The 18,939-nt window shown below is 38.3% G+C and overlaps 1 protein-coding gene across 3 annotated transcripts in view; it reads left to right on the top strand.

Annotated features, from left to right (window-relative positions):
• Smap1 (small ArfGAP 1) overlaps positions 1–18,939 on the top strand; it is a 139,694-nt gene that overhangs the window by 111,756 nt on the left and 8,999 nt on the right. For all 3 annotated transcript variants that reach the window (XM_004653059.3, XM_045156135.1, XM_004653060.2), the window contains one exon: positions 5,425–5,515. In XM_004653059.3, the coding sequence (XP_004653116.1) occupies positions 5,425–5,515 (91 nt within the window). The remainder of the gene's footprint in view (positions 1–5,424; positions 5,516–18,939) is intronic.

Raw genomic sequence — 18,939 nt, 5'->3', positions numbered from 1 at the left:
AGAATATGCAGCATTTGAACTTCTTGAACCTGGGTTATTGCCTCACTTAGTATATTTTCTAGATCCATTCATTTCCCTGTAAATTTCATTTTTCTCTACAGCTAATTAAACTCCATTGAGTAAATGAACCACTTTAACTGGTTCTTTAGGTATTTTTATATTGATCTGTCTTCTACCAAAAACCAAATATACTCCTATCAGCCAATGAATATGTATAAACTATGACAGACCCTAAAATAGGCTCTTGGAGTACAGCAGTGAACGAATCGGAAGTCTTGTCTGCCTGTGGAACTTACCTAATCAAGTACAGTTATTTATTCTTGGGGATCTGTGATATTTCTAGGACTGTTTCTTTGATTTCCTTCTGGCAGCCTGATACGCACCATCCTACTCAAGAGCTCATCTCTAAGAGCCTCTTGGAAGAGAAGTACTTGATCAGATTCCACTGAAGCATGAAAGAAAGACATGGATAATAAATAAGCACATAGGAATGCAAAGGAGCCTGCACCCTGAGGTCTGGTTGAAGCCTCGTATCAGCTGAGAAGCAGAATTACATTAGCTGCAAGGATACCAGGATGCTGACAATGCCCTTTTTATATAGAAAAGAATGTTGAAATAGCAGTACATATTACCTTGAAGTATGACCATATTTTTTCCCAGAAATTTTCTGGGCATTTCACAAAACAAGACTTTTGTTTATAGTAAAACACCTTAACTTTTCTTGCAATACTCGTGACTTTGGATTTTGTTTTATCAGGTATAAACTTGACCAAAACGTAGGAACCACCTTATGATTTCATTTAGCAGCATTTTGCTATGTAACTTCAGAAGCCACCAAAACGTGTGTAAGTCTGCTGTAAAAATACTTGTGACTCTGCTTTGAGGAACACAGTTATAATCTCAATTGTGCCTTACTCTTTCTTTGCTCTCCTCTATTTCTGCTACACCCTAAGCTTAAAGTTGCTTAAAATATTTTTGAAAATATTTTGTTTTTTATTTATTTGATAGAGAATGGCAGGGAAAGCAAGAGAATGGGTATGCCAGGGCCTCCAGGCACTGCAAATGAATTCCAGATGTGTGCACTACCTCGTGCATCTGGCTTACCTGGGTCCTGGGGAATTGAACCGAGGTCCTTTGGTTTTGCAGTCAAACGCCCTAACTGCTAAACCATCTCTCCAACACTTAAAATATTTTGTAAATAGTGTTCGATTTTAGCTCACCCTAAAATTCTTTTCCATGTCAAAAGCAAGAATCTTCTTTTACTTGAATCAGGTGGTCCTTAAAAATTAAGGCAACTCCTGTGGCTGCAGGTGGCAGTGTGGATCACTGGCCCTCCCCAGCACTGCTGATACTACTTGTACTAACCTTCTCCATGACCAACAGGTCTTCTGTTTTCTTTTAAATTTTTCATTTATTTACTTGCAAGGGGATAGATAGACAGAAAGACACACAAACAGAGAGAGAAAGAGACAGAGCGAGGGAGAGAATGGGTGTGCCAGGGCCTCTAGCTGCTGCAAATGAACTCCATATGCATGTGCCACTTTGTACACCTGCCATGACATGGGTAATAGGGAATCAGACCTGGGTCTTTAGGCTTTGCAGGCAGTCACCTTAACAACTGAGCCACCAGCCCCAGATCTTCTGTTTTTGTCCACATACACTAAGGTCAATGTATATTTATTAAGCATTGTATATGTGACAGACCCTTTTCTAGCATTGGAGACACAAAGATAATATTGGGGAGGGGGGAACAGACAACTTCTCAGAGCTTATGGTATTGAGGAAAGGAAAGTGGGAGAAATCTGTTATCTCCTGTCTGTGCCTTTTCCCTAAACCATCCTTCTGTCCTTCCATAAAAACTAATCAGAATATACAAGCAGAGATAATAAGGCTTCCTATGGTTAAGTCCATTTACCTTAATCATTCCCTTTTCCTGGCCCATGGCTAGGCCATTTCTTGAAAGGAGGCAAAGAGAAGAATATTGTTATTGGTCTTGGTTGACAATTTGGATGCAGTGGTATCTAGTATTGGTGAAAACTACCTGTGTGTTTGTGGAGGTGTTTCTACCTTCAGTTCCCCAGTACCCACTTAAAGCAAGATGCACAAAAGTAGCACGTGTATTTGTAGTGGCTGGAGGCCCTGATACACCCATTCTCTTTGTCTTTCTCTGTCTCTACTTCCAAACAAATCAATAAAAATATTAAGGATTTTTTTTAAGAAAAAAGAAAGAACATGGTCTCCCCTCTGTTTTACAGAAAGCTTAAGGATAATTAGAAATATGATTTATGGGCTTATGGGCTTCTGTCGCCAGGTTCTCTTTCTTCTCTCAAGGCTAGGAGTTGTGCCCTGGGCTCTGTCACACTCTGCTAAGTTGATCCTTGGAGATTCAAGGGAGGCAACTGGATGTCAGGGAAGCTGGAATCTAGGTAAATTTGAAAGTCTTGATTTCGCTGTGAAACACAGCTATAAGGAGATCAAGAGAGACTTTGTGCCCCAGAAGCCAGAAACGGGCTCTGTTGGTCTTTAAGTTGGAGCATGGATTTTGAGCAACAGGGCATAGCTGAAGCCTCAGTTTAGGATTTTCCTGTTATGTTGTCTGAAAGTGACTTTTTCAAATGGAGCTGTGGGTCACCTCTCTAAAGACCCAAGAGTGAAACTCATTTCTTAAAGAGAGAAAGAAAGAGAATTGTTGCACCAGGGCCTCAACCACTGCAATTGAACTCCAGATGCTTGTGCCACCTAGTGGGCATGTGCAGCTTTGTGCTTGCCTCACCTTTATGCATCTGGCTAATGTGGGATCTGGAGAGTTGAACATTGGTCATTAGGCTTTGAGGCAAGCACCTTAACAGCTAAGTCATCTCTCCAGTCCAAGAAATGACTGCTTTGTAGGCTGAGAATATGGCTTAGAGGTTGAAGGTACTTGCTTGAAAAAACCTGACGGCCTGGGTATAGTTCCCAAGCCACCCATAGAGGCCTGATACAGAAAGTGGTGTGTCTGGCTTTCATTTGCAGTGGCAAGAAGACCTGGTGCACCCATATACCCAAACATGCAAAAGTAAATAAGTAAATGTTTGAAAAACAAAGTGGTTTGAGGGACATAGCCAGAGTCTGGAGGCACACATTGTATTTGTGCCTGGCTCCCAGGAGCGAATGTGGATCATTCAGCCGCTGTGCCCCTTGTCCTGTCTTGTTTTGCTTCGCTGTGTACATGTACGCATGTAAAAGACAAGAGTCCGGATGTTAAGGAGTGCAGTGTGCATACAAAAGCAGGTTGTAATTTAATATATTTTGCTTATTTGTATTCAAATTTCTAAGAAAAATGTCTTCTGAAGGTTTTAAGCATTAGAGCCCACTAGGTTGGTAAAGAATGGAAAGATTCTAAACCAGAATGATTATGACTTGATGACACTTTCAAATTATTACTGTTGTTAGATGTGTATAAATTCTTTAAATGGTGGTAGTAGAAATGATCTTATAGGAATAGTTTGAGAATTGAATGATTAAATGAATGTGTATAGTATTCACTTACAGAATCAGGCTTTAGAATTGAGGATGCACTAGTTGTAGACCTTTCTATGATGCCCTTTATACTGTGTGTATGTTTACACGTGTGTGGTGGGGTATTAAAAATATGTAACTGACTTAAGTTCCTCAAAAGTTCAAGAATACTGTATTTTTAAAATAACTGTGTAGTTGCAAGATGAAAACATCAAGTAATATTTATTTTTGCTTTTTATTTTTTATTAGAATACAAAGAATAGGTTTCATTAGCATGTTTTCAAAATAATATTTTTGCTTCCTTTCTTCCCACCTTTCCTCTCCCCCTTTTCTGTCTCACATTTCCTTATTTGCATACGTACAAATATTAAAAGATAGGATCCACATATGCATGAGAACATGCATTTTTTTTGTCTTCCTAGCATGGGGTGGTTACCTCACTCAATATAACTTTTTATGATTCCATCCATCTTCCAGCAAATTTGATAACTTCATTCTTCTTTATAGCTGAATAAAACTCCATTTTGTATGTATACCATCTCTTCATTATCTAGTCATCAGTTGGTGGACATTTAAATTGACTCTATTTCCTAGCTATTGTGAATAGAGCAGCAGTGAACATCGCTAATCAGGTGTCTCTGAAATAAGAGTGTGGAATCCTTTGGGAATATCCCCAGGAGTGGTATAGCAGGGTCATGTGGTAGTTGAATTTTTAGGTTTTAAAGAAACCTCTACACTGATTTCCATGTAGTAGCTAGATTAGCTTACATTTCCACCAACAGTGAAAAAGAGTTCCTCTCTCCTTACAGCCTGGCAAACATTTGTTGTCATTAGTTTTCTTGATGATAGCCATTTTGGCTGTGGTGAGATGAAATCTCAAAATGGTTTTAATTTCCATTTTCCTGATGGCTAAATGATGTTGAACATTTTTTAAAATATCTATTGGCCATTCATGTTTCTTCTTTTAAGAATTGTCTGTTCATTTCATTAGCCCACTTAATTGATTGGCAGGGTGCTTTTTGGGGGGGTGTTTAGTTTTTATAGGTAGGAATGTATATATGTATATTTGTTTATTTATTCAGTCCTCTATCAGAGGAATAGCTGGTAAATACTTCCCATTCTGCAAGCTTCTTTTTCATTCTGCTGGTATTGGGAAGAAGCTTTAATTTCTTATAGTCCCACTTGTTTATTTTGGGGACTATTTCCTATGCTATTGGAGTCCTTTTCCAAAAATTCTTACATAGACCTATACCTTCCAGCCTGTATTTTCCTCTAGTATTTTCAGTGTTTCTGGCTTTACATAAAGATCTCAACATTTCTTTGGATACTTCTTGGTACAATATCATTTCACATGTCAACAGTGTGGGTGAGGGGACTAACAATGTACTCATGAAGACAATGAGACTTTCTTCAATCTCTGCCAACAATTGTACATTAATAGTAGCTAGAAAATAGTATGAAATGCACTTATTCAAAAAGCCTAACTTCAAATCTGGGCTTAGTGGTGCAGGCAGGCCTGTAATTACAGCTAGTTGGGAGACTGAGGTAGGGGGAATGTGAGTTCAGGGTCTACTAGGTAATTTAATAAGACCCTGTCCCAAGATAAAATGTAATAAATAAAGAGCTATGGATATATCAGGCTGAATGGCAGAGCACATGCTTAGCATATGCAAGGCCCTAGGTTCAATCTCTAATATCAAGAGAAAATTTAAATTTGTGTTGTATTCTTACTATTTGTGGATCTCACTGTATAAGGATTATCTTCCAAGTTCAAACACCCTGTTTACTTATTTTTTTGTAAATAATAAATGCTATAAGCTTCATTATACTATACTTCATTGTACCAACTTTATTAAAATTACACATATTTAATTGGGGTTAAAATTGCTTAGGGAAAATTAATAATTCTGATTATTTGCTTTCAAGCTACAGAAGAAAGAAGATCAACAACTGGAAGTTAAGAAGAGTACTAGCCCAAAGAAAGTTGTGGAGCCCACTGTTGATCTTTTGGGATTGGGTAAGTAAGTTTTAAAAAGCCTGTATTAGAGTTACAAAACAGTTGAAATCTTACTTGGAATAAATATAATGGATGTTTCTTCACTAGATCAGAAGACGTAGTTTGGAATAAAAGTTTGAAATAAAAGAAATCTTTAATAAGGAAGGCAGTGTCTGTCAGCACTAGTGCCACTGAAACACAAGTAATGAGTTCCTTTGGAATAAATTAAGAGATATCAAAGTAATCTTCAAACACTTGGTAGATGTGAAATTTCAAATTTTGAAGAAGAGTGGGATGTCCTACCATTGCTCAGTTTTTGAAATCTCCCCCCCCCCAACAAAACAATTTTGGACTGTCTTAATGGAAATTTACAGATTTAAAACTTAATTTAGTATCTAATTATGACGCCAAACTCCTGGTGTAGCTGAGGATGACTGAACTCTGGATCCTCTTGTCTTCATTTCTCAAGTGTTAGGATTGCAGGCATGTAGTCCTACTATGTAATCTACTATGCCTAGTTTATCAGCTCTTCTTCCCACTCTTGTCATTCTAGAATAATTGCCTTATGGTTAATTTTAGTGTTATCTTTGTTCTGTGCCATTAATTCATTTTTAAAAATTTTTAGTTGTACTGATAACTAAGGGAAAATAATGAAAGTCAGTTGAAAAATGAAGTTCAATTTCATACATTCTTTTTCAAAAAGTATGTCTCACTGAATAAATTGTTTTCTGTGCTAAGAATTACAATTCTTTGCTATGACTGTGCTATTCTTTTTTTTTTTTTAATGAGATTGGTAAGTCATACTGCTGTATCACTGGGAGGTAAAATTCTTCTGATTGTAAAAAACAGTATGTTAGAAATAATTTAAACAAACAGTGTTTGTAATTTTGAAGACAGTATTTCAGTTCTTGGGCTTTAAATACCATTATGACAAATTCTAGGTGTCCTTACACCATGTTTGATATGGTTTGGTTATTTCTAAAGCAAGGATATCTTACATGCATATTTATTTCACTAGCAATATTCCTTTGTTAGTCTAAATGCCTGTTTTATTACTCTATACCTTAGAAGTGTAAGGTATAGGCTAGACCTCAATTATTAATTCAGTAGCTGTTGAATCTGCACCCAAACATTGTTGTAAAGGAACTAGAGATAGCTCTAAAAGAGGACTGTAATAACCTCTAGCTTCTAGAGCTGCTGTTGTACTCAAGAGATAATAAATGAGTAAAATACTCCATGTCACATAGTGAGTGCTATAGATAAAGAAACAAAACTGAGTTCTTATAATTTTATATAGGGTGAATAGGATAAGAGGTTCACAGAGGTATCATGGCAGCAAAGATCTGAAGGTGTGCATATCTACATTGGTGGGCAAGAGCATTCCATATAGAGAGAACAGAAGTGCAAAGGTTCCTCGGTAGCAGCCTTACTTGGAATTGTGCAAGGACAATAGTGTAACTAGAGTGGAATGATCTGGGAAAAGAAATGGCAGAGAAGATACGGAAGTGAGGAGAGGGACAGGGACAGGACAAGACTTTATGTTTTACTCTGAGTGACCTCGAAACACATTAGAAATTTATAGAGATGTAATTTCTTTACTCATTATGGCCATTGTGCTCTGAATGAAGTAGGACAAACTGGAAACAAGAATGGTTGCAGCAGTACATGTGAGAGATGATACAGCTTACACTAGGTGGTAGCATTAAAAGTTATATGACATTCTGGTCATATTTTAGATATACACTGAAAATAGGTGCAGTAGGATTTACTGACTGATTAGTTGAATGTGAGGAATGAGATAAAAAGGAAAATTGAAAATGACAAAAAGTATTTTTGGCCTGAGCCATTAGAAAGATGAATGGAGTTTGTCATTTACTTTGGTAGAAAACTCTGTAAGAAATAAGGATGGACATTCAGGTTTTTTGGGACATAATAAAGTTGAAGTGTTTATTAGACCAAAGCATTTTCATATATAGAGGTCAGAATTTGGCAGTTCAGTGACTTATGAATTTAAAAAGCCAGGAATATAAAATTGAAAGTTGCCAGGAATATAAAATTGAAAGTTGCCAGGCATGGTGGTGCACATCTTTAATCCCAGCACTTGGGAGGCAGAGGTAGGATCACTGTGAATTTGAGGCCAGCCTGAGACTACATAGTGCATTCCATGTCAGCCTTGGCCTAAAGCAAGGCTCTACCTACAAAAAATAAATAAATAAATAAATAAAATAAAATAAAATAAAATAAAAATCAGCTTGTAGGTGTTCAAAGTTATGAAACTGATTTAGTCCATTAAGGAAATGAAAGTAGCCTAAAGAGAACAGGTTAAAGCTTTCTGCTTTATGGCAGTCAGATTGTTAGGGCTCAAGGATAGAAGACCGAGAAAGTCACCAGAAGGGTGTGAGGGGTGAATAGGAGTATATGTGATATTTCCCTTGTAAGTGAAGTCAGATCAAACTTTCTCAAAATATTGGTAGCTTAACAGAAAACTTTACTAAAAAGATTATTTCTCACTCATGTTCTGCCCATCTGAAAGTCACTGGTGCTGTGTTGCATGTCATGTGCACATCATTGCCCAGGCTAACAGGGAAGCCTTTGTCTTGAACAAGAATTGGCCAACATTTATGGAGTCAGCAAGTAAATGTTTTCAGCTTTTTGGACTGTAAAGTGTCTCATAACTACGTAGTAATAGATAATGTATGAGTGAATGGACAGAACAGTGTTCCGTTAGACTTTATTTACCAAAAAGGCCCAGGGCCAAATTGGCTTGTAGGTCACAGGTCCCCATTCTAGACCTTTGCTGGTCATTATGGCAGGGAAAACAAACCTACAGGTAATGTGACTTCAAGTAGTTTATAACTGTCACAGCATTCACATTTTATTGTTGACAGGGCCAGTTTTTCATTCAGCAGGATACATGATCGACCCATAAAGAAATTTCACCAAGTAGGCAGATTAAGAGTGGTACAAAGTGTTTGGGAGAGGAAGGGATGAACTGTTTTATCATATTTCTAACTAATCAAGCAGGATTGAAGACAGAGAAATTGGATTCAGCAACACAAGACAAGAATAACTCTGAAAGACTAGAAAAAGAAGAATAAACACATATGTGTGGTTCTCTAAAGGTGCTTTGCCATAAAGAGGTGAGAAATGGAGCTAGTACTTAGAGGAGGATGTGGGCATTAAATCCCTCCCAGATGAGCTCTGTTGTTTCAAATGCTCAATAAACTACATGCAGAAAGTGTATCAGATGAGGTTGTAGCCGGATTGCCACAGTTGATCACAGACTTGAAGTGGAAGAAAGAAATGCTTCTGTTGGGGTTTGGGGTTTGTTACTATGCGATGATGTTATTGCTACAGGACAGGAGTTCAGAATTTGGTTGTTATGGTACCTTTCTGCTGGTGTCAGTTTTTAGGATAGTGGACTGTTTCCATCTATATACAAAGTATCGGTGTCTTCCACCAGCTAACATATGGGACAGTGCATCTTCTAGGATAGCTCCCTTTCAGACAGTGGAAGAGCTTCAATAATTGCCAGGTAGGAGTTAATAAATGAAGGGATGAACAGAGTGTGAGGGTTAGGAATTATATCTTAAGGCCATGTCAGTTGTTCTGACAAGTTAGTTGGAAAACCATCTACTTAATAGTAAGATAGATTTTTTAAAAAATTAAATATATAATACTACTTAGCTCTTAAGATACTTTGTAAAAAATTTGAAAACAATCTAAAGTTGATTTTTTTTTATTTGTGTGTAAGAGAAAGAGTGTATGTAAATCAGAGGACAACTTCTGGGCAAATTCTCTTCAGTCCACCACATTTGTAACAAGGGTTCTCTGGATCTCATTCTTATTGTTGTTGGTCTTCACTGTGCTCACAGCAAGCTTTGGGGAAATTCTCCTGTCTCTGCCGTCTATCTTGCTTTTGCTATCAGCTTGCTGTTACTACAGAAGCCATCCAAACTTTCAACTTTTTTAAAAAACAACTTCCATAAATATAGACAATATACCATGTTTGTAATCCCCTCCCACTACCCTCCTTTGTCTGCTCTGAAGTCCCTCCCACCAAATCTCTTTTTCCTTCCCATTAGTTTCTCTTCTATTTTTATGTCATCATTTATCCCTTCTTGTCATGCAGGTCTTGTGCAGGTATCATTAGCCACTGAGGTTATTAATATCAAGGCCACTTTGTGTCTGGAAGACAGTGTTGTAAACACTCTTAACCTTCCTTTGGCTCTTGCATTCTTTCTATCATCTCTTCTACAATGGTTCTTGAGCCTTGAAGGGTGTGATAGGAGATGTGCTTTTTAAAAATATTTTATATTTATTTATTTATTTATTTATTTATTTATTTATTTATTTATTTGAGAGAGGGGGAATGGGCACACCAAGGCCTCCAGCAGCTGCAAATGAACTCCAGATATGTGCACCCCCTTGTGCATCTGGCATACGTGGGGAAGTTGAACCTGGGTTCTTTGGCTATGCAGGCAAGTGCCTTAATTGCTAAGCTATCTCTCATGCCTGAGATGTGCTTTTTAACACTTTATCCACTTAGCCATATGACCAGCCCAAGCTTAAAGCTTTTCAAGTGCTTCAAGTGACTTACTTTGCAAAGAAGATACCTAGGGATTTATTGTCATTATTCCCAAGAGTTCATTTCATCTCATTAAGCAAGGCTTTTTGTTGTTGTTGCTGTTGTTCTTGTTGTTGTTGTTCAGTTTTTTTGAGGTATGGTCTCACTCTCCTAGCCCAGGAGGACCTGAAATTTACTGTGTAGTCTCAGGCTGTCCTTGAACTCTCAGTAATCCTCCTACCTCTGCCTTCCAAGTGCTGGGATTAAAGGCATGTGCCACCATACTCAGCAAGGCATATGTTTTATTATTATTATTATTATTGTCAATTCTTACAAGTTTTTTTATTATTATTAGATATGGACATATTTTGTATGTAAACATCTCATGTTGGTACCATCCTTTCCCTCTTCCTTGACCCTTTTCTGAAGAGGCCTTCTTCATTGGGGATGCAGGTCAACCCCATGGGGATTATGGGTCATGCATTATGGGGTGGGGCAATGTCTGTGCAAAATGTCCCAAATTTGACTCTAGCAATCTTAACGCCCTCTTTCCCGCAAAATTCCCTGAGCCATGCTGGGAGCATTTTAAGTCTACTTCAGTGATGGGCACTTAGGAGCCTCTGGATCTCTGGTTTGGTAGGTGTTGAGTGTTCTCGCTGTCTATCTCCTTTACCCTTGTGCTGATATCAGATTCACTAAGAGAGCAGCATTCTTACTCATTTCCCCAATTCCTCTGAGGTTTCAGCTGGGGCCGGAGTTGAGCACGCTGGGTCGTTTATATTAAGTCCAGTTCCCATCTGAAAAACAGAAACAGATTCTCCAGTGGAGAGTGAAGTCAGCGCCCATTAAATGGGATAACCATTATTAATTGAGAGAGAATTGAGAGAGAAGTGTTTAGATACTCTTATAGTCTTAAGTTTAGTGGGAGCTTGGCAATGGAAAGTAGAGTCATTATCTGGATATGATTCTGACTTGTTTCCCAGTTCCGGATATAGTTTCCTTTCCACTGAGTGGATCCGTTAGCCAATCCAACAGCATTTGGTTACCCACCATGGCTGTGTGCCACTATTGCACTTGTGTGAGCATCACGTCAAGATTTTTGCTTCCGAGTTGCTTAAACTTTGAGTTGGTTGGACAGATGTTGGCCACTTTCCCCTGGTAGCTCATGCATCACCTTCCAGCACTAGATGGACCAATTATCTGGGGACTGGCTCTCCTCCGGATTCCAACCAGATCTCTTTATGGCCCATGCCAACAGCATTTGGTGTAATCAAGTGTTCTGACAGAAGTCTGACTTGTTTGTTTTGGGAGATCTAGTTAGGTGTCTCTGATCAACAGCTCATTGTGGATATCGACCACATCCTGGTCCAGGGAACTACAGTCCAGCGCCAAGGGAAAACAAAAGAAAAAGAAAAAGCCAGAGAAGAAAGAGAAACAGTAGAAATTTGAGATTAGGTTTCATCTCACTCTCTCCAGGGCCCTTCGATTCAGGTGTTCCCTCTAAGGTTTGCTTGAGGGGTCCACCTTTTAGTCTGATTTCCAGAATATAGGATTCTATGGTACCACTTCAATTTGGGTTCAGATGTTAGGTCATTTCCCCCCTTTTCCCTTCCCCCAAGCCCTACCCTCCCTATTGTCCAAGCCTCAAGATGCTATTCAGTTGTGTCAGCAACTTGGGCTGATCCAGATAGGAACAGCAGGTGAATGAGGTCATGCAACAATTGTTTTTCTGTGATTGTGTGAGTTCACCTAGAATGATCTGTTCCAAGTGTGACCATTTTTCTACAAATTTCAGTGTGTCATTTTTTTTCTTACTGCTGAGTAGAATGCTATCATGTATACCACAGCTTGGTTATCTATTCATCCAATGATGGGTACCTGGGTTGATTCCAGTTTTTAGCTATTATAAATTGAGCAGCTATAAATATGGTTGAGCAGATATTTCTGAACTGAGATGTGGAGCTTTTAGGGTAAATGCCCAGAGAGGAAATAACAGGGTCTGTTGGTAATTCTATATTCATCCTTTTTAGGAGTCTCTAAATTGATTTCCACAGTGATTATACCAGTTTACATTCCCACCAACAGTGAATGAGGGTTCCAATTTCTCCACAGCCTTGCCAACATTTGTGTTCATTTGATTTTTTTAATGTTTGCTATCCTTACTGGGGTAAGGTGTAATCTCATAGTTGTTTTAATTTGCATTTCCTTAGTAGTTAGGGATGTTGAACATTTTCTTAAGTGTGTGTTCACCAGTTGTAATTCTTCTTCTGAGAATTCCCTATTTAGTTCTCTGACCCACTTTTGGAGTGAGTTGTTTGATTTTGTTTTTAGTTTTTGAGTTCTTTGTAGATTGTAGTAGATATTAGGCTTCTGTCAGTGGTATAGCTGGCAAAGATTTTCTCCTATGCAGTGGGTAATCTATTGGCTCTGCTTATGGTATGTTGTCTGTACAAAAGCTTTTTAGCTTCATGAAATCCCATTGGTTGAGTGCTTGTGTAATTTCCTTGGCTACTGGAGTTTTGTTCAGGAAGTCTCCCAGTCCTATATCGTGGAAAGTGCTTCCTGTTTTTTCTTCCAGTAGTTGAAGAGTTTCAAGTCTTAATAGAGGTCTTTAATCCATTTGGACTTGATTTTTATGTATGGTGAAATGAGTTGGCTGTAATTCATTTTTCTACATATGGTCATTCAATTTGTCCAATACCATTTGTTGAAGGTACTGTCTTTTCTCCAGCCTATATTATTGGCACCTTTGTCAGAGATCAAGCAGTTGTAGTTGCTTCCCCTAAAGTCTGGGTCTTCACTTCTGTTCCATTGATCTATGTTTCTGTTTTTATTCTAGTACCATGCTGTTTGTCACTATGGCTTTGTAATACAGCTTTAGATCAGGTATGGTGATACCACCAGAGGTGTTTCTTTTACTGAGGATAAGTTTGGATATCCAAAGCCTTCTAAGGCATATGTTTTAGTGCACAGGTATTTCAAGTAACATTTTTTTTTTTTTTTTTTTTTTTTGGTTTTTTGAGGTAGGGTCTCACTCTAGCTCAGGCTAACCTGGAATTCACATTCACTATGTAGTCTCACGGTGGCCTTGAACTCACAGTGATTCTCCTACCTCTGCCTCTCCAGTGCTGGGATTAAAGGTGTGCACCACCACACCCAGCTCCAAGTAACAATTTTATTAAGCAAAAAAGCTATTTTATTTCATTTTGTTTATATGAGAGCGACAAAGAGGCAGAGAGAGAGAACACGCGAATGGGCGCACCATTGCTTCCAGCCACTGCAAGTGGACTCCAGACGCGTGCGTCCCCTTGTGCATCTGGCTAATATGAGTCCTAGGGAATCGAGCCTCAAATGGGGGTCCTTAGGCTTCCCAGGCAAGCGCTTAACCACTAAGCCACCTCTCCAGCCTGCAGAAAAGCTTTTAAATAGCTTCTTAGCTATAAAATAGAGTTCTTTGAGCAACATGAAAATTTAGAAAGCTTCAAGAAGTTTTGCTTCTAAGAACAGCAACATTTCTTTTCATGGAAGCCACCTTCATTTAATCAGTTCTGGTTCCACTTTAATTTATTCCTGCATATGATGATGCCTCACTAGCCTCCATAGTCACTGGTGAAGAATTAGACTTGGCAGTTTTCATTGATGTAAAGTTACTCAAAGCTGAATGCTCATGCTCAGCCAAAGACAGTAATGAAAAACACAATATTCATTTACTTGTCACCTTCTTACCTGCCAGAAACTAGATTAACAATGCATAAAATCTCATGTTGCTCTTTGACATTATTTTATTATCTGTGCAGTTATGACCACCTAATGCTTCTGACATTCAACTGAAGGATGGTCTCAGATAATATTTATCAAGCATCAAAAGAATTCACTGAGCTCTAGTGAACATCAGAACATGCAGCTGTGGGTGTTGACAGCAATGCAAGTAGGAAATAGAGTTGCAGCTTTAAAACTGGAAGAACAAGAGAATTATGACTGGGGAAAAGATGGGATTATGTAAGAGAATTGCTTTTAGAAATTGAGTGTAAGGTCTATATTGGTGTTAAAATTCCTAATTTAAATTCTCTTCAATTCCTGGATTAATTTTCTTGTTTCTGTTATGTAAAGTTATAACAATCTGTACTTGGCATACTTATTTCAAAGTCTAATGGCTTATGGGCGTCACTTTTATAGTGAGTAATATGAATAGTGGTGGCACACGCCTTTAATCCCAGCCCTTGAGGAGGCAGAGGTAGGAGGATCTCAGTGAATTTGAAGCCAGCCTGAGACTAGATAGTGAATTCCAGGTCAGCTTGGGCTAGTGTGAGACCCTACCTCAAAAAAAAATAAATAAATAAAAATATTGAAAGGCAGCTACCCAGATAAATACAACTTTTGCTAAAGCCTTGCCTTTAATAGAGGACATTAAGATTTATAGTGCTTCTGCATCTTGGAGTACCTGTTAGGTGCTATGAGAGGACACGAAAAGTAGCAAGCTGGCAGCTGTGTAAGGAGACTGCTATGTCTGTGTGTGTGTTCATGTGTGTGCATAAGTACACGTGTGGATGTAGAGGCCAGGGGTTGACACCAGATATCTTCCTCTATCACTTTCCATCTTATTTTGAGACAGGTTCTCCACTTCCCCAACCCTGGGAGTACAGGCATGTGTGACCACACTTGGCATTTTACATAGTGCTTAGGATCTAAACTCAGGTTCTCATGTGTGTACGGTAAGCACTTTTCCCACTGAGCTATCTCCCCGCCCTGTCTTGTTCTTGAGTCGTCATGTGTAGTGCTTGAAACAGGGATGGGATGAGCTGTGGACAGTGACTTGGACACACATTCTGATTTAGTGAATTCCAGCCTCGGTTATCAGTAAATTGGAGCAAGGAGGCCATGGTGTAAGGATTACAGTGAGGAAACAGTTGCAATATCACAGGGAAATAGCAGTGTGAAAGCTGTGGCTGTGAAGAGAGGAGGACAAAGAGCTAGCCTGGTATACTGGAAGTTGAGTTTTCCAGGTGCATCAGCATGTAACTTCTTTTGAAATCCTTCATTGGATTTTGTGCACAGTGCCTGAGGCAATTTAAAGGTTAAATTGAGATACTTTAAAGCATTGATAAGAAAACCCAACTCATATAACATACATAAATATTACTGTTCAAACATGCTATTAAAGCACGAAGTGGGCTGGAGGGATGGCTTAGTGGTTAAGGTTCTTGCCTGTAAAGCCAAAGGACCCCAGGTTTGATTCCCCAGGACCCACTTTAGCCAGATGCACAAGGGGGCACATGTGTCTGTAGTTTTTTTCCCGGTGGCTGGAGGCCCTGGCGCGCCTGTTCTTCCTCCCTGTTTTGTCAAATAAATAAAAATAAAATGTTTTTTTTTTTTTAAAAAAAAACACGAAGTGTTCTTAGTTCTTGTTAGCTTATAATTCTCATTCATAGGTGTTTGGAATGGTTCAAGAGAAAGACAGTAAGTAGACTCTGTTAATCTTGTCTTCATTTGGATTACTGTGTTAGATGAATTCTTAGATAGCCACAGTCATGAGAATTAATGAACATGTTTGTAGTAAGGAATTCTAGGTGGTAGAGGCTGATGCTAAAGGCTTTCACAGTTGAAATGTTACCTCCTTGCTAAGCATCTTTCAGCATCATGATGAGAAGGAGGGCAGTAAATGCATGAGGAATGGCTGTTGTTCATGTAAGATGTAGAATTCATTTAACAACTTTTTTCTGTGGCTCAAAATACTTTTATCTTTTGGCCAGTCTCTGTTAAATATGCAGTTTAAACCATTCATCTATCTGCTCAGTTTACGTGAGACTGAAATTGCAAGGTATTGTAGAAAGAAAGTAGTTATCCACAAACTACTAACTGTAGTTTAGTGCCTTACCTTTCTTATTTTTGTGCATTGTCCTAATGTCTTCTGTTTGTTCCCCAGCTAAATTTCTTCAATTGCTTTAGGCTTTTCTTGTACTCTGGATCTCCCATTATTTTTATTGGTCCATCAACTACTGTTTCTGCATACTGATTAAAGAAAGGGGCTGCTGTCGTCTGCTGCTGGTTGCTCCTACCACCATTCTGTAGTCAGGCAAGGCACAGACAGTAATATACATGTCTGTAGTGAATCTGATTACCTATTTGCACAGATGCTGTCTTACCTCATAAAAAGCATTGTGTGCTTGAAAGAGGAAGATTCCAGTTAAACTTTCTCTGTGTGTATATAGCTCTTTACATGTTTTTATTTATTTGAGGGAGGGAGGGAATGGTCACATGAATCAGAGCCTTCAGCCACTGCAGACAAATTCCAGATGCATGTGATACCTTGTGCATCTTGCTTACGTGAACCCTGGTGAATTGAACCTGGGTCCTTTAGCTTTTCAGACAAGCACCTTAACCACTTAGCCATCTCCCCAGCCCTCAACCTTTTCAAAAATAACTTACTTTGAATAAGCCTTATTCTTTCTAAATATTTGGCTGTGTTTCTAAATCTAGAATAATTTATCCTTAAAATATTGAATTATTTCTGGTTAAAATTAGAATGAGCTAGAAAACATAAAATTTTTAGAGGTCAGACTTCATAATAAATAGAAATGAAAAGAATTATTTACACATATGAATTGAGTTTAATTTAAAATTGATAATTATATCTTTTTAAAATTATCTATATTATAGGTATACTAATCTATGCAGAGTTGGATATGGTAGCCTGTGTCTATAATCCCAGCACTGGGCGGCTGAAGCAGGCATGCCTCAAATTGGAGGCCGGCCTGAGATGGCAAGATCCTGTCTCAAAAACAAATTATAAAATCTCTGCATCATTTTATCACTTTATTGTTCAGGGGTCCATTAGTGGTTGATATAGATATAACATGTGTAACACATATTGACTGCATATATTAATTTTACTACATATATTTAATAAAATACTTTTTAAAGTTCTGTTAATGTGATAGCACTGAACAAGAGTGGAAAATACTATTCAAATGAATCAAGTTTGGGCTCAAACACTGGTATAAATTAAATAGTGAAAATTTTTACATGATCATTTATTCAGTGAAATCAATATTTACTTTGTAACTCACTGAAGGTTTGCCTGGGAAATAAAAGATCATAATTTCTATATTGCACTTGAAAGAGGAGAAGCCCATGGATTTCTGAGGGTTGTGATGAAAGTCAAATATTTGAGTATTTTTGTATAACACATGCTATTTATGTTGAAAAAGCTTTTAAGGATGTCTGATTTATTTTTGAGGAAGTATGAGCCATCAAAGAGACCAAATGAGATTGTAAATGGGTTAAGCAGAATGATTTAGGTTGTAAAGGCTGGATTTGTAGGTCAATGGTAGAATACCTACCTAGTATGCAGAAAGTCCTGGTTCTATCCCCCACAAGAAGAAACAGACAGGGATATTGAGACTGAGCAGAATATTAGTCTCAAGAGGTAACATTTGTGATGCTTCAGATGGTTATCTGTCTTAGGATGATGGATGCCATCTTAGGATAGTAAGAGAAAATGGAACTGCTCGTGATGCTCCATTTCCTGAAATTTCAACCACTGTTCTCTGCACCTCACTCCAACTCCCACCCACTGTTCTGTTAATCTCCATTTTTCAAAGTTCCTTTCCTTGAACAGTTTTAGTATTGGCAACACTATGGTAGCTGTTCCTGAATTTAAAAAAAAAAAGAGTTTAGTTCATCGTTTTACAAATAGAGTCTATTTAAATAGTATATTTTCCTTTATTTATGTGTGTGGAATATGTATATGGTGTGTGTGGTATTTATATATGCCCATGTGTGTGCCCTGAGTACATGTGTATGGAGGCCAGAGAACATTGGGTGTCCTTTTATTACTTATCCATGTATATATCTATATACATTTATATACAGATTATATTCTTTTTATTCCCCTTGCCCTGGTCCCATTTCCCTGAGGGTCATGAAGGCCTTAGGCAGCCCCTATGGGGTGGGGTTGGGGACCTACCAGGAGTATTTTTTTTTTTTGAGACAGGGTCTCCACCTCAACTTGGAAGCTGCTGTCCGTCAATGAGTCCCAGCGGTTCTCTGCTCTTCACACCAGACTGGGATTACAGATATGTGTGATCACACCCAGCTTTTTACATGGATTCTGGGGATCTGAACTTGGCATTCTCTGTCCTGAGATACTCTCATGCTTAAGCTGCAAATGCTCTTAACCACTGAACTATCTCCCTAGCTCCATGTTTTTTTTTTTTTAATTCAGTTTTGTCCTTAATGTTACTTTAAAATGCAACATTTCAGATATTTTAAATTATCAATTTACTTGCAAAGTAGGTAAAAATAATGTGATCACTAAAACAAATATATAAAATATTATAAATCGTAGGATCCTGTTTATTAAAAACATGGGAGGAAGCCATTGCATGTGTGCCTAAAAATCAGTGGATAAAGAATATTTCTGGGAGGGGCTGAGAAGATGGCCTAACAGATAAGAGTACTTGTCCTCCAAGCATGAGGGCCTGAGAGAGTCTGAGGATCCCCCACACTGTACTTGATTTTGACTCCTTAGCACCCACATGAAAAAGCTGAGTTTGGTCACATCTGTAACACCAGTCTACAGGGGACAGAGACTAGAGAGTCACTGGGGGTTGCTGACCAAAAAAAATGGCAGCTTCATATTGAGAGACCCTGTATCAAGGAAACATACGGATGAGCAGTAGAGGGGGTAAACACATACACATGATGTCTGAACACATACATCACATACAACATATCCCCCCCCCCAACACACACACAAAGTAATAAAAACTGAGAGAATAATATTTCTGGGAGAATGAACAAAACTTAAAGTAGATTCTTTAAGAAGGGGGATAGATCCTAGGGTAGATCCTATATTTCATCAACTTTTGAATATTTT

The sequence above is a fragment of the Jaculus jaculus genome, chromosome 8 (assembly GCF_020740685.1).
Source record: "Jaculus jaculus isolate mJacJac1 chromosome 8, mJacJac1.mat.Y.cur, whole genome shotgun sequence".
NCBI lineage: Eukaryota > Metazoa > Chordata > Mammalia > Rodentia > Dipodidae > Jaculus > Jaculus jaculus.
The sequence above is the reverse complement of the archived record's forward strand: the minus strand, read 5'-3'. Positions and strand labels throughout refer to the sequence as shown.